Raw genomic sequence first — 14,261 nt, forward strand, 5'->3', positions numbered from 1 at the left:
TATATTACAATACAATATATATAAGCATACCTTCCAAGACAGGTATAAAATTGGGACAGGGGTTGGTGGGTCTAAAGATGGTTGGCAAATGATGCAAATAAGGCGGGCATGCCCCCACCCAAAAGAGGGCATATAAGCCTGGCATAATTGTACTTCAAACTGACTTCCAAACATGTTGGCTGGCCCCATTAAGGGTGGTACAGGTGCTCTGCGCATGGTCTTAGTGCCCTTAGAGTAGTGCGAAGGCATCTAATGATGCGGTTAATCTATGCTTTCTGGAAACTTCCTAGGTGCGTCCACCAAACAGGACAACAGTGAACAAACCCAGGATGGTGGGACAGGAGTTTGAAATCAGGACCATCCTGCCAGATTTGGGACAGTAGAACTGGAGAACTGTAATAGCACTAACTTATAATAATAGCTAATTATTTATTGTGCTGCCCACCTTAAAACAAGTGTCTCGTCAAGCTTATCAAAATAGGCATCAGGCCAACAAATGCACTATTTATTCATTTATTTAAAATAAAACATATTTCTCAGTAAATATAAAAATATTTTTTTACTTAGAATGTTGATTCAGTCTCTGTGGGATAAAATATCTGATATGTAAATATATGCTTGTAAATTAATTTGAAAGGTTTTGGGCTACTACATCAGAAACAACATTGACAGTAAAAATCTGATAAATGAAATCAAATCTATTGCAAGTGATCCAAAGGAGAAGTACTTCTTCAATGTGTCTGATGAAGGTGCATTGCTGGAAAAAGCAGGAACTCTTGGAGAACGGATTTTTAGCATTGAAGGTAATTTTATGCTGTGTTTAAATTCTTGTAGATTTTCTGAATATTAAATTACTTTCATCTCTTGTATAAAAAGGAGAAGAATCAAAATCACATTCCAGACAAAGTTTAGTTGGTTACCTCCCTGTAAAAGCTTGTTAAAAAAGTCTTACCGTGGAATGGGAACTTGCCATATGTTGCCCTGAGGCTCCAGGTTTGACAATTCATTAGCCTTCCGCACTGGCAATATTTGTATCATTATTATATATCTATACCCTCCAACATTTCAAATGTCCAAAGGTTTAATTGTATGGCTGTGTAGGAGAGAAATAGTCAGTAGCAAAACAGACTGATGTCTAAGTGCATCTAATGCAGTTTAAATACATATTACTGTGAGTATTAATGCTGTGGAACTCTGTTGCACACTCAAACACAAAAACAATATGGAACTTCTGAAAAAGAAGGACATTAGGGTGGGAAAAAGGACAAAATAAGGAGAGTTGGGAGGTATGTAACATAGCTTAACACTGGTGTAAATCATTGTCAGTATCATTTACATTTAAATGGACCCAGAATATTAAAGGAACACTGTAAGTACCAAAACAACTTTAGCATAATGAAGATAAGTGTTAATTATGTTTTGATTATTTCAAATCATATTTTAAATTGTCTTAAATTATTTTTATTTAAATATGAAAAAAATATATTTAAATACTGATTTCTAAAAAGGAACAACCCAAGGAGGAGAGACGTTCCAAATGGAAATGTCCCAAGTTGGATTCAGCGCTCAATATTCACAAAACAAGGTAAGATATTTTTTTTATGATAATTAAATGCATATTTATTGCTCATTCATTTACATCTCACTCATTATAATTCTAAACTTATATATTTCTTTAAAAGTCATGAAGGTCAGCAATGGATTTCAGCATTTTTTTCCAAATGCCACCACATTCAGATATGTCTGTAGGAAAGCGCTACGGAATTTATTGGCACTATATAAATGCCAATAATAATAATAGTAATACTAATAATAATAGTAGGATAACTGATAAAACTATACAGGAATTGGGAGGCAATGCATGGTACCAAAAAATAAGCACTGTTTATCACTGCTATTGGCGACTAGAAAGTGTTGGTGTTGTTAGGTTGAGATTATATTCTTCTAAGGGTAGCAGGTGGTGGAGAATCCTGTTGTAAGCTATCTAGGACATAATTTAAAGTGGAAAAAATGTAATGCATCTTTCCTTGTAAAACATTTTATCATTAAAAAAAAATTGAACTGGAAATGAGTTGGGCTGTAGTGGAAGAAGTTAAGTGAAATCTATTCAAGTTGTTAGCACCATTGCTTCATAATGCTGATGTTTCTCTAGGGAGGACCTAGTTTTGGGAATATTTTTCCATTGGGAGTACTTGGTGCAGTAATCCACCATGCACATTTTATAATGTATGAGAAGACAAAAGAATAGATCTCAAATGATTAAAACTGTCTTTATAAAGCACATGCATTACCGACAACTGCCAATAGAAAGACATTGCACTGATATTGCTTTTGCTTTGACTTGGTAATAGGAAAACAGACAACATAATATCAAGAATATGAACTGCATTTTTTAGCAATCAACACTACTTAATTGGACAATTGAGCTAATATTTATATAATATGATTACTGATTTTACATTTTCATTCCCAGTTATGAAATCATTGAATGTAAATTTCAGACCATGTTTCTATTTCATGAATGGAATGTTAAACTATCCAGTTACCCGGATTGCAATTCTCAGAATCTATTACAACACAGCAATTGGACAGAAATTGAAAACAGAAGTTAGTTAAACAAAAATTGCAGGGCGCAGCGTGCATTGTAGGGGGGAATGTCATGCTAAACTCAGCTCCATGGAGTGTTTAATGGATTTCACATGGAAGCTTTACTTGGGATACATTAAACAGCTGCCATTGACAACGATTTCTCCTGGGTAAGCCGTAGACTTGAGTTAGATTAGAGAGGAAGCTAAGATAATAAACATTTTAATGAGGGCAAACTATAACTAGGTTTGGGCAAAACAAGGCAAAAAAGGCACCTTGGCTTCATACACATTGTTGCTAATAGAATATTGCCTTGTAATATGTGGTGTGCAAGAAACCCAGAGTATGGAATAAAATTATGTATTTCTGTAAAAACAGTGTGATTTGAAAATGTGACTCGTGGTTTAAAAACTAGCGTAGCTTGAAATACCTAGCATAAATGATTTCCTGGTGTAAAGTGGTGTGCTGGCAACAAAATAAATACTAGAGCTAAGTAAATATACACTGATCAGCCACAGCATTAAAACCAATGACAAGTCAAGTGCATAACATTGATTATATCTGTTAGGGGTGGGATACATTAGGAAGCAAGTGAGCAGTCACTTCTTAAATTTCATGTATTGGAATCAGAAAAAATAGGCAATTAAAAATATCTGAATGACTTTGTCAAGAGTCAAATAGCGATGGCAAAGTCAGAGCATCTTCAAACCAGCAAGACTTGTCGGGTGGCCCCAGTATGCAGTGGTTAGTAGTTACTAAAAGTTGTGCAAGGAAGGACAACCGGTAAACTGACATTAGGGTCCTGGGCACTTAAGGCTCATTGATGCATGTGGGGAGCAAAGGCTAGCCTGTCTTTTCTGATCACACGATGAGCTTCTGTAGCTCAAATTGCTGAAAAACGAAATATATCAGAACACACAGTGCATCGCAGTTTGCTGCTAATAGGGCTGCGTAGTGACAGACCAGTCAGAGTGCCCATGACAACCCCTTTTTTTACTGTCAAAAGCATTTCAATGGGGACGTAAGCATCATAACTGGACCATGGAGCAATGGCAGAAGGTTGCCTGGTTTAATAAATAACATTTTATTTTAGATCAGGTGGATAGCCGGATGCGTGTGCATTATTTGCCTAGGGAATATGGAAGCAGGATGCACTATGGGAAAAAGTCAGGCCGGAGAAGGCATTGTTATGGTCTAGGCCTTGTTCTGCTGGAATCCTTGGGTCCTGACTTTTTTAATTTTTGCAGCTCTAAAAAATTTTTAAAATGTAAGAGTTAAAATCTATAAACATACTAGGGTCATGTTTAAAAACGACATATATGCTAGCCCCTTGAGGGCTCGGTGGTCGACTGAGAATTCAAAGCGAGAAAGTCTTGTGTAAATGCCTTCCCACACTTTGATTCAGCAGAAAAAGCACTGTGATGGTCTGGCTTGGAGGCCAATCAATCACCACACACTGATGCTGAAATCTTGCATATTTTGAGACTTGACCAGTAAATGCGCTTAGATATATGTATGGATGTACGTTTTCACACATTTTTAGTTTTTGTAGTTTGAGGAATTTGTATTTCAAAATGTTCTTTGTACTCTCAATCCAGTACATATTATGTGACTATTAGAAGTGGTGGTTATTCACTTTAGCGATGTAAAGATGTATAGAACAAGTGTTAATGACATGTTTTTTCTGTTTTTTTTAGAAATCACTCATGCTGGGTGCTGTTGGTGCCTATGATTGGAGTGGTACAGTTGTTCAAGAAAGTTCAAGCCAGTTTTCTATTTTTCCTTTTGGTGCATTTGAGAGTGTTCTTCACGATCATAACCAAAGTTCATATTTAGGTAAATATGTATTTAACGCGTTTAATATTTTTACAGCACATGTTCACTCTGGTCAAATAGTTTAGAATTTTTAGAGTTAATTGTAGTATTATTAATAATAGTTTTTATTCACTAGCGCACTAGGAAAAAAGGTTTTGATATTTTCTATGCAGTCGTTTGTGTTCTAAAAGTGGTTGAGAATAACCAAAATCTCATTATCCTGGTCTGCCTTTTACATTAGTCACAGAATATTAGAATAGTGAATTTGGATACCAAGGACCAATTTATAAAGTAATATTTTGCTTAACAATCTTATTAAATTATTTAATGAAAGGGCAGACTCCCTTATTATGATGGAGATAGATAACTAATTATGTAATATAATTTGTTCCCCCCCCCCCACAAAAAAACAAACTTCTGGCTACATCTAGCTGATAGGTAAGTTATTTGAACATGTAGCATGAGGTTTCCATTATATTATGTTTCATTTTATATTTATGCATCAATTTTCTTTACACTTTCTACAGTTGCACAACATAAGCGATGGAAATGTGCATAGACTTGGAGATTTGTTTTATGACAAACAATATGTTTTATTACAAACATATGTTTTATTGTAAGTTTGTCAAAATGTGGGCAGATCAGGTGATTGTTCACAAACTAGGATCGGAAATGTAGCCAACAACGATACAAATGAATTGTACAATGACCGAGCATGCCTTCTTTAAAGGGACACTATAGTCACCTGAACAACTTTAGCTTAATTAAGCTGTTTTGGTGTGTAGAACATGCCCCTGCAGCCTCACTGCTCAATCCCTGCCATTTAGGAGTTAAATCCCTTTGTTTATGAACCCTAGTCACACCTCCCTGCATGTGACTTGCACAGCCTTCCATAAACACTTCCTGTAAAGAGAGCCCTATTTAGGCTTTCTTTATTGCAAGTTCTGTTTAATTAAGATTTTCTTATCCCCTGCTATGTTAATAGCTTGCTAGACCCTGCAAGAGCCTCCTGTATGTGATTAAAGTTCAATTTAGAGATTGAGATACAATTATTTAAGGTAAATTACATCTGTTTTAAAGTGAAACCAGTTATCTTTTTCATGCAGGCTCTGTCAATCATAGCCATGGGAGGTGTGGCTAGGGCTGCATAAACAGAAACAAAGTGATTTAACTCCTAAATGACAGTGAATTGAGCAGTGGAATTGCAGGGGAATGATCTATACACTAAAACTGCTTTATTTAGCTAAAGTAATTTAGGTGACTATAGTGTTCCTTTAATTCGTGATTCTGAATTCCACCGGTGGTGCCAAAACAAGAGATGATTTGTGGGGAAAAAAGATTATTGATGGCTAGGAGTCAGTCAGTAAATGTTGATTTTTTTCACAGATCAAGTAAGAAATGAGCAATAGAGGGGAAATAAATATATTACAAACAAATATAGATTTTTTTTTTTTTACTGCTTCCCTCCTTTCCCCCTCTATAATTTTTGCTTTCTCACTTGATCTATGAACCATATGGTGGGAAAATGCCCTTATCAGTGTACTGCAAAATGTATAAATAACAATATATACATATAATATAAAAATATATTTTTGAGCACACTAACTGGCCCATTTTCGCATCCTTTTGGTTTGTCTGATAATTGTTCAAATCAGTTTTTTGTTACTGAAATGCTGCCGAGCCGAACTGACACATGGCAGATATTCAGATTTCCCTCCCAAAAAATTTATTTCTGAACAAATGGCTCAGCCGAAACCGATTTTCTAATTGTCCCCAATTCTAGTTTGCAGTTTTTTTGTGATGTGTATTGGCTAGAGTGATGGTGGTTTCAATTTTTTATTTTGAATACATTTCTTCTAGGATATTCTGTTGCTGTTCTTAACATGGCAGACTTGGTACATTTTGTGGCCGGAGCACCGAGAAATAACTATACCGGTCAGGTTGTGGTGTATTCCATTAATAACAAAGGAAATATAACAATTATACAGATTCAGAAAGGGGAACAGGTAGGTCTACATAAATCGTGGGTCAACTGCATATATGTTGGGTACAGAGTGTATGAATGATAACCAATGCTCATTATGCCAATCTCTTTGGATTATATGATATTACTGAACGTTGGACAGGATGGTTAGAGAAGGTCAATAAAATAGGATGTGGTTAGAACTGAAGCCTCTAGATTTTATCTATAGTCATTCTTTCCATTATTTTCATTTTTCATTCTAATTCTTTGTGTGATCATTAATTAAAATGGTTAATCACTAAAGTGAGAATTCAAAGTGAATTAAAAGTGAATTTCTAAATTAAAGCAAAGTAGGTAGATTGGAAGCATAACAGACTTAGAGAATTATTCCGGTTTGATTCTAAATGTACAATTCACTTTAAAATCTTGCTTTAGTTAATAACCTTGTCATTTTATGTATTTTCTGATTGCAATCCAGACCCACTTCTATCTCTCTTCTTTGCTCTTGCTTTCTAAATTCACTCAAACAGTATTAATGTCTTCCCCCACTGCCTCCACCATCCACTATTTTTTGTCCTTTTATTATTCTTCACCCATTTACTGTATTTCTCCCTTGTGTCTTCAATGTTTCACAGTAATAACCTTTACTCAATAACCTTCCACTCTCACCTTATTAATTGTCCATACAATACTTCCTCTCCTTTATTTGTCCATTATCCTTTGTCAGTTTCTCCTTCTCCTATGTCTCATTTTCATTCTCCCAATAGAAGAGTTAAATTTTCCCTTCTGTCGGGGGCGGAGCCAAGCCAGCAAGCTGACAAGTCATGCTTTACATGTGCTCCTGCTGTATGGGCCACACACTCAACGACTACTCGGGCTACAGTGCTGGAAACCCCACATAATGCAACTACATGGATGGGGGAAGCCTGTAGGTACCCGTGGATACCAAAATCAATGCCCGGAACAACCGGGAACAGCTGCTGCATTTCGAGGCCTATAGGAGGCAGCGGAGGGGAGGGACGGCCGCTTTCCCCGTACTGCTGCTAACCATAAGCGAGCAAACACACTCCCCCCCCTATGGACCGGTGGGGGTTATCCCGGTCCCCACTTGGGCAACAGCAACCACAGGCTCAGTGCACCATCAGGGAGCTCTGTGTAGCCGCACCGAAATCACGAGCCACAATCAAAATGGCCGACGCATCAGGGAAACAGCCTGAGACGAACTGGGAAGCCAAGTTTCTTGCTGACTTTGATAGAATTTGCATGGAATTCTGGCAGCGGATTGAATCCCGAGCATTGCAAGCACAGCCACCTGCAACCCATGACATAAAGCCCACGACGGAAGACCCCATACATACCAGCCGTCCAACATCTCCCACTACTCAAGGGGATGACGTCGTTCCTGTGACCGCACAATCTTCTTCCGAGATGGGGGCTCACATGGAGGTAACTCTCCAACACCACCCATACACCCATGGAGGCTGCCGAGACCCAGTGGAACCTTGGGCCCACAACCCTAATGATGGGGTCAATGGGCATGTGGTCAGGGCTCCCACTAAGGCCCCAGGGCCGAAGATACACGGCACTCAAGCGACGGGAACCCAAGAAGTGCAAGGGAAGAATCGCAGCACGGAGGGTCAGCCAACCGGATGGTCAGAGCAGACATGCAATAGAAGCAGGACAGACCCCAAATCATATGTGGGATCGAGGAGGTTCACAACCCGATGGACTAGCTCCCATATATTATAGCACCATCACACCCTGTGGTGTAGGCTGAACATTCTTGTGGACTATTGCAATGCTCATTACCCTGGTTTATGGCAAGTAATTGAAATGTCACACTGACACTCCTAGTGTGGTGGAATCTCGGTAGAAATAAATTTAGTAGGCCGAGATTACCACGTGGCATGTGTACATGCATATGCTGACGTATCGGTCGGTTGGTTGCACGTGGCAAGATACGATCAGTAGTGTACGGAGCATGTGCGAGAATACAGGATGTAGTATTCCCCTCCTCCATTGTGCTGGACAAGCCATGCGGTCAAGCAGGAAGTTAATTCTTATTTGTATTGATTGGTCAAGAGAATGTGCGGGTGGAGCTTAATATGGGAGGAGTTATGTGCCTATATAAGGAGCCTGCACTATTGTCCGGGGCTCAGAACTTGTTGTATTTTGGTGACATTAGTCCCTCTGAGTCCCGATCGGTGAACCGAATAAAGAATCTCTTCCTTCCTGAAGAAACCTGTGTCCATCTCTCTGTGCTTGGCTTCCGTCAGTTTCTCCGGTATCACTAGAGGGTTTTAGGGCATCGCTATAAATTGATTCATATACACACCTTAGTCTTGAAAGAGGAATAATTGTCTTAACTCAGATTACCCTGACTACTACTGTTATATTGCAATTTAGAACGTGGGCTGTGGACCAACTGGGCCTAGCGAACTTTCTTACACACCTAGTGGCACTCTCAACAGAGCAACACGTGGGCAGTTGAGCCATAGTGTATTTACACATGGCATATGTGATTGGTTGACATGTTAGACCTACCTACCCCATAATCTACCTGGTCCCCTGGACAGTTAACCCGCCGATACCTAAGGGCTGGGCACACCAGCATAGCCAGCTACACTAACCTGTACAGTACTCTGACAGGGGCCTAGCTTGTTATCTCTAACATAATGTCAGACTCTGTAGAACTAGCAAAACTTAAGACATGCCGTACTCAGTGAAATGTTCTCTTAATCTCAGGGGCAGAACACCCACCACATATGCGATCCCAGGCTCAATTGCTCTTACTAACTGTAACCAAGCTGTATCTACCTGTTTAAAAATGTATATTAACACTCAGTTGAAACTTGTAAAATAGAGGCTGTTATTCGCAGGAGTTCCAGCAGTGACCTTGCTATCTTTATGTTTTACACACCATGTGATTTATGTGCACTAACTCCTGGCTTTAATTTCTGTATAGTTAAAAATGCTTAATAATACTCTGTTGAAACTTGTAAAATAGAGGCTATTATTCGCAGGAGTTCCAGCAGTGATCTTTATGTTTTACACACCATGTGATTTATGTGCACTAACTCCTTGCTTTACTTTCTGTATTGTTTTACTATATGCCTCAATAAAAACAAAGATTGACAAAAAATAATATTTTTTTCCCTTCTGTCACTTTACTGGCACTAGTGGATAGGCTGGTCACATACGATCTGGAAGGGAGTGAAGACAGATGACATGACATAGGTTCATTGTATGTGGGCAGTATGGATATGTGTAAACTGGATTTAAAGGATTTCTCCAACCCATTTTGTTACACCTTTAATAATGACCTACTGAGCATTATTCTTTAGTCCACTATGCCCCCCCCCCTAAAAAAATGCTTAAAATGCTTAAAGTTTTACTTATTTTTCTGATGTCACAGGAAATCCAGTGAATGGGTTCAAATGCAAAAATAGCAATATATATCTGTTGGTAGATTCCAATTATTGTTTTTTCTATATTTTAACTTTATTAATGATTATGTCCCTGACAGATTGGTTCATATTTTGGAAGCGTGTTATGCGCTGTAGATGTTGATAAAGATTCTGTGACAGATGTTCTCCTGGTGGGAGCTCCCATGTACATGAATGAGTTCAAAAAAGAGGAAGGACAAGTATATATGTTTTCAGTGACCAAGGTAATACACTTGATACCACTGCAGAGGCCAGTGCATTTCACAGCTCTCTTTGGACATGCATGAGTATTGTTTTATGTTGGATTTATTCTATGTATTTTTAATTATTTTTACTACCATTTAAAGTTTTATGTTTTTCTTGTATAGGGAATATTAGATCAACGTATACAGTTGGAAGGTCCAAAAAATGTAGATAACTCTAGATTTGGAGCAGCTATATCAGCAATTTCAGATATTGATTTGGATGGTTTTAATGATGTGATTGTTGGAGCACCATTGGAAAATGAAAATATTGGAGCAATTTACGTTTTCAATGGGAACAAAAATACAATAAGAACCAAATATTCTCAGGTAAGCCACTTATATTGTTACACAGTTACATAGCTGAAAAGAGACCATAAGTTCAGCCGTTTTCACATCTGTTTTTGCTGTTGATCCAAAATAATACAAAAAAACAAACAAACAGTGTAAAGCTCACTCCATCAAACTAGGAAAAATATCATTTTGACCCCAGAATGGCAGTCAGATATCTCATTGGATTAAGAAGCTATTGTCCCCAAAATTCCAAATCATAATCATGAATGATATGTTTTTACAAGTATTCATCCAGTTGTTGTTTAAACATCTGCACAGACTGATAAAATCACCTCTTTAGACAAAGAATGCCACATCCTTATTGTTCTTACTGTAAAACCCATTTCCTTTGCTTTAGTGTAAATCTCCTTGCTTCCAGTCTAAATTCTTAACCTTGTGTCCTATGTAGGACTTTGTGTCCTATGTATTGTCCTGTTTATGAATAGATTTCCAGACAATGTATTGGCCCCATATATATTTGAATAATGCTATTATATCCCATCTGAGTTGCCATTTTTCTAAACTAAACATATTTATATTTGTTAACCTTTCTTTATAATGAAAGTTATCCATTCCTATTATTAATTTTATAGATTGCCTCTGCACTTTTTCTAGTGCCATAATATCCTTCTTTAAAATAGGTGGTAAAAATGTTAGGATATAAGTTGCTTGCACATTCTTTACCCTAGCGTTCATCACTTTGCATTTTTCTACATTAATTTTCATCTGCCATTTGAGTTCCCAGTCCCCCAATTTATATAAATCCCTCTGCAGCAAAGTAATATGCTGCTCACATTATATTAGTTTACTGACTTTTGTGTCTTCTGCAAATACTGAAACATGACTTTCAATGCCTATAACAAGATCATTTCTAAATATACTAAATAGAAGTGGCCCCAGAACAGACACCACTTACATCTGTTTTCCAGCTTGAAAATTTACCAATAATGACAACTCTCTGTACTATATCTTTAATCCCTTAAGGACCAAGCTTCTGGAATAAAAGGGAATCATGACATGTCAGACATGTCATGTGTCCTTAAGGGGTTAAGCAAATGTTCTACCCAGGAAAATTAATTTTGATTTAGACCAATTTCTTTTAGTTTGAACCCTAACCTATTGTGTGGAACCATCTCAATTGCCCTTGGCAAACTCCAGGTATCACATGCACTACAACACCTTGATACTATACTTCCACTTACTTCTTGCAGAATGCAATTAAGTTAGTTTGAGATGACCGTTTCATAAAACCATGCTGATTTTTGCATGTAACAATATTTTCCTGAATATTATCCCTTAATAATCTTTAAATACTTTCCCAGCCAAAATTAAGCTCACAGGTTTATAATTTCCAGGCAAAGATATTGAACCCTTTTTGAATATTGAAAACCCATATAGCTTCCTCCAATCCACTGGTACAATTCCTGAAAGAAAAAAATCCTAAAAGATTAAAACAGAGGTTCACTTATTTTCACTCTTAACTCCTTAATTACTTGTGGGTGAATACTGTAAGGCCACAGTCACCCAATCACAATTGTGACACCAGTGAATGAGTGGTGGCACTGGGCAAGTGGGCACAGTATATGCTGTGAGCCTGACACACAGGCTGGCAGGCAAGCAACTGCAATTACATTACACAGAAAAAAAAAAAGCAGACTGATGCTCTAGCCCTAAAAAGGGCTTTTTGGTGTGCTGTCCTTACAGTAGAGATCAGATGAGTCCTTCAGGACTGTAGTGGACACTGAATACACTAGCATAGCTATTAATTTCCCTATCAAATCAGCAGCAGCTACACTGTCCCTCCTCTCACTAAGAATGCATCTTCACAATGAATGTAAAATGAATGCTGTCCAGGAGGTGGGAGGGTCTGGGCGGGAGGGTCTGCTGCTGATTGACTGGAATGTGTCTGCTGACTGTGAGGTACAGGGTCAAAGTTTACTCAATGATGACGAATAGGGGGTGGACCGAACAGCGCATATGTTCGCCGTCCGTGGCGCATATGTTCGCCGTCCGTGGCGAACGCGAACAAGCGATGTTCGCCAGGAACTATTCGCCAGCGAACCGTTCGGGATATCACTAGCAGTCAGCATAGAGAAAGCACACAGAGACATTGTTTCTATTTCCCCTCTTCATTCTTTAAGGACAATCATGGACATTGGTTCTATGTGAATTATCTTTTATTGACAAGCTTTTTCCACTTCAAAAGATGTATTAATAATTCCCCATAGACAGTTCTGGATTGAAAAGTACAGATTTTTTTTTTCGTATTTAATCAGCTTGATTCATTCAGGAAGTTTATTGTGGCTTGTCTACTTGAACTAAAATAGACTATGTGTGAAGAGAGACTATGGGTGCCATATCCTGCTGACTATATTAAAAATAGTTAATTTTGAAAATGCTGTTAGTTGTACTTATCTTTGTAAAAATGTATTGTATGCAAATAAAAAATATCTAATTGATAACTATCTCTTTAACTTGCAGAAAATCCTAGGTTCCTCATTCAGCAAACCTCTCCTATATTTTGGAAGATCACTGGATGGGCACAGAGATTTGAATGGTGATTCTATTACAGACCTATCAGTTGGCGCTTTTGATACAGTTATTCAACTATGGTAAGCCATTTAAAATTTTTCATGTAAGTTGACTTGTTAACTACATACTACTACTTGAGTAAACAGTAGTAGATGTTCAATAAACAATACTCAAAAACGCAAAAAAATAGTGCAATATGTCACATTCATTTGATATATTAAATGGGTGTTAAATAGAACGTATTCACACTTTGTTTATATCAGCAAATGGAGATGGACAGAAGGGAACCAATAATCACAAAATAATGATAGTAATTTTTTAAATTATAGGTACCCTTTATCTTGGCATCTAACATGTTGGCATTAAAATACATTAAAAGAGGGGCAGTACCTGACTATCATGTTGACTGGGCGTGTTTCCAGAGAGCACTCAACAAAATATATTTTCTGGCTTATCACAATGAGAGCTACACACTCTGACTGACCACTCTGAGAATGCATCCCTCGTCTTTACATTCATTCCAAAAGCCGATTATTGTTAGGGCCTAGCAGGCACCGAGAATGGGAGATGCAGGCAATCTCCTTGTCTTGCGCAGGCGAGGCTTCGAGCATGGTCCAGGCACCCTGCAGCCTCCCTTCCTGTTTGGACTGGTCAGGGTGATCCCGGTCCCCATATTAAAGGCGTACAAGCTTACCATGTAGCCATGGTGCTGCCACAGAAGCTGGTGTTACCTTCGGAGGTACATCCAAGATGGCAGATGCCATGAGTATCCCGGTGTTCTGTGGAGAGATGTCTATCATTGTTCAAATTTGGAGGCATTCTCTGCTGCATTTTAGAGGAAGCAGTGGAGTAAGCAGATTGTACCTGAGATGGCAGTGGCTCCTCCTGCACTGTCCCAATGCCTCCTGAACCGTCCTTCAGCTTTCACCAAGATGTTGTGCCGATGCGCCATGAGGAAGGCAGCATACTGGCTGCATCATTAAAATAATTAATGATTGTTGAGAGATGCAAAGCAGCATACTGGCTGCATCATTAAAAGAACTAATCATTGTCGAGAGATGCAAGTGGCTCCTTCTGCACCATCCCAATGCCTTCCTAGCCGTCCTTCAGCTTTCGCCAAGGGGAAATACGCCTGAGGAGGTGGAGGTTGCGTTGAAGCATCACAAGGAAGGCAGCATACTAGTTGCATCATGAAAATAATTAACAATTTTCGAGAGATGCAAGCAGACAGTGGTCCAGTGGTCTAACAGTTGACAACCCTTTTCTAGTAGACAGTTCATAAAGCCATACAATAGATTTAATTGTGCCTATTTTTTTGTGTGCAAAGTTTAATATTTAAAATGT

General features: G+C 38.3%; 1 protein-coding gene across 1 annotated transcript in view; it reads left to right on the top strand.

Annotated features, from left to right (window-relative positions):
- ITGA2 (integrin subunit alpha 2) overlaps positions 1–14,261 on the top strand; it is a 111,724-nt gene that overhangs the window by 62,430 nt on the left and 35,033 nt on the right. Inside the window, exons 9-15 of the mRNA XM_063454029.1 lie at positions 638–803; positions 1,509–1,585; positions 4,284–4,422; positions 6,262–6,407; positions 9,891–10,034; positions 10,179–10,382; positions 12,867–12,997. Coding sequence (XP_063310099.1) covers positions 638–803; positions 1,509–1,585; positions 4,284–4,422; positions 6,262–6,407; positions 9,891–10,034; positions 10,179–10,382; positions 12,867–12,997 — 1,007 coding nt within the window. The remainder of the gene's footprint in view (positions 1–637; positions 804–1,508; positions 1,586–4,283; positions 4,423–6,261; positions 6,408–9,890; positions 10,035–10,178; positions 10,383–12,866; positions 12,998–14,261) is intronic.

This window comes from Pelobates fuscus, chromosome 5, assembly GCF_036172605.1.
Source record: "Pelobates fuscus isolate aPelFus1 chromosome 5, aPelFus1.pri, whole genome shotgun sequence".
Classification (NCBI taxonomy): domain Eukaryota; kingdom Metazoa; phylum Chordata; class Amphibia; order Anura; family Pelobatidae; genus Pelobates; species Pelobates fuscus.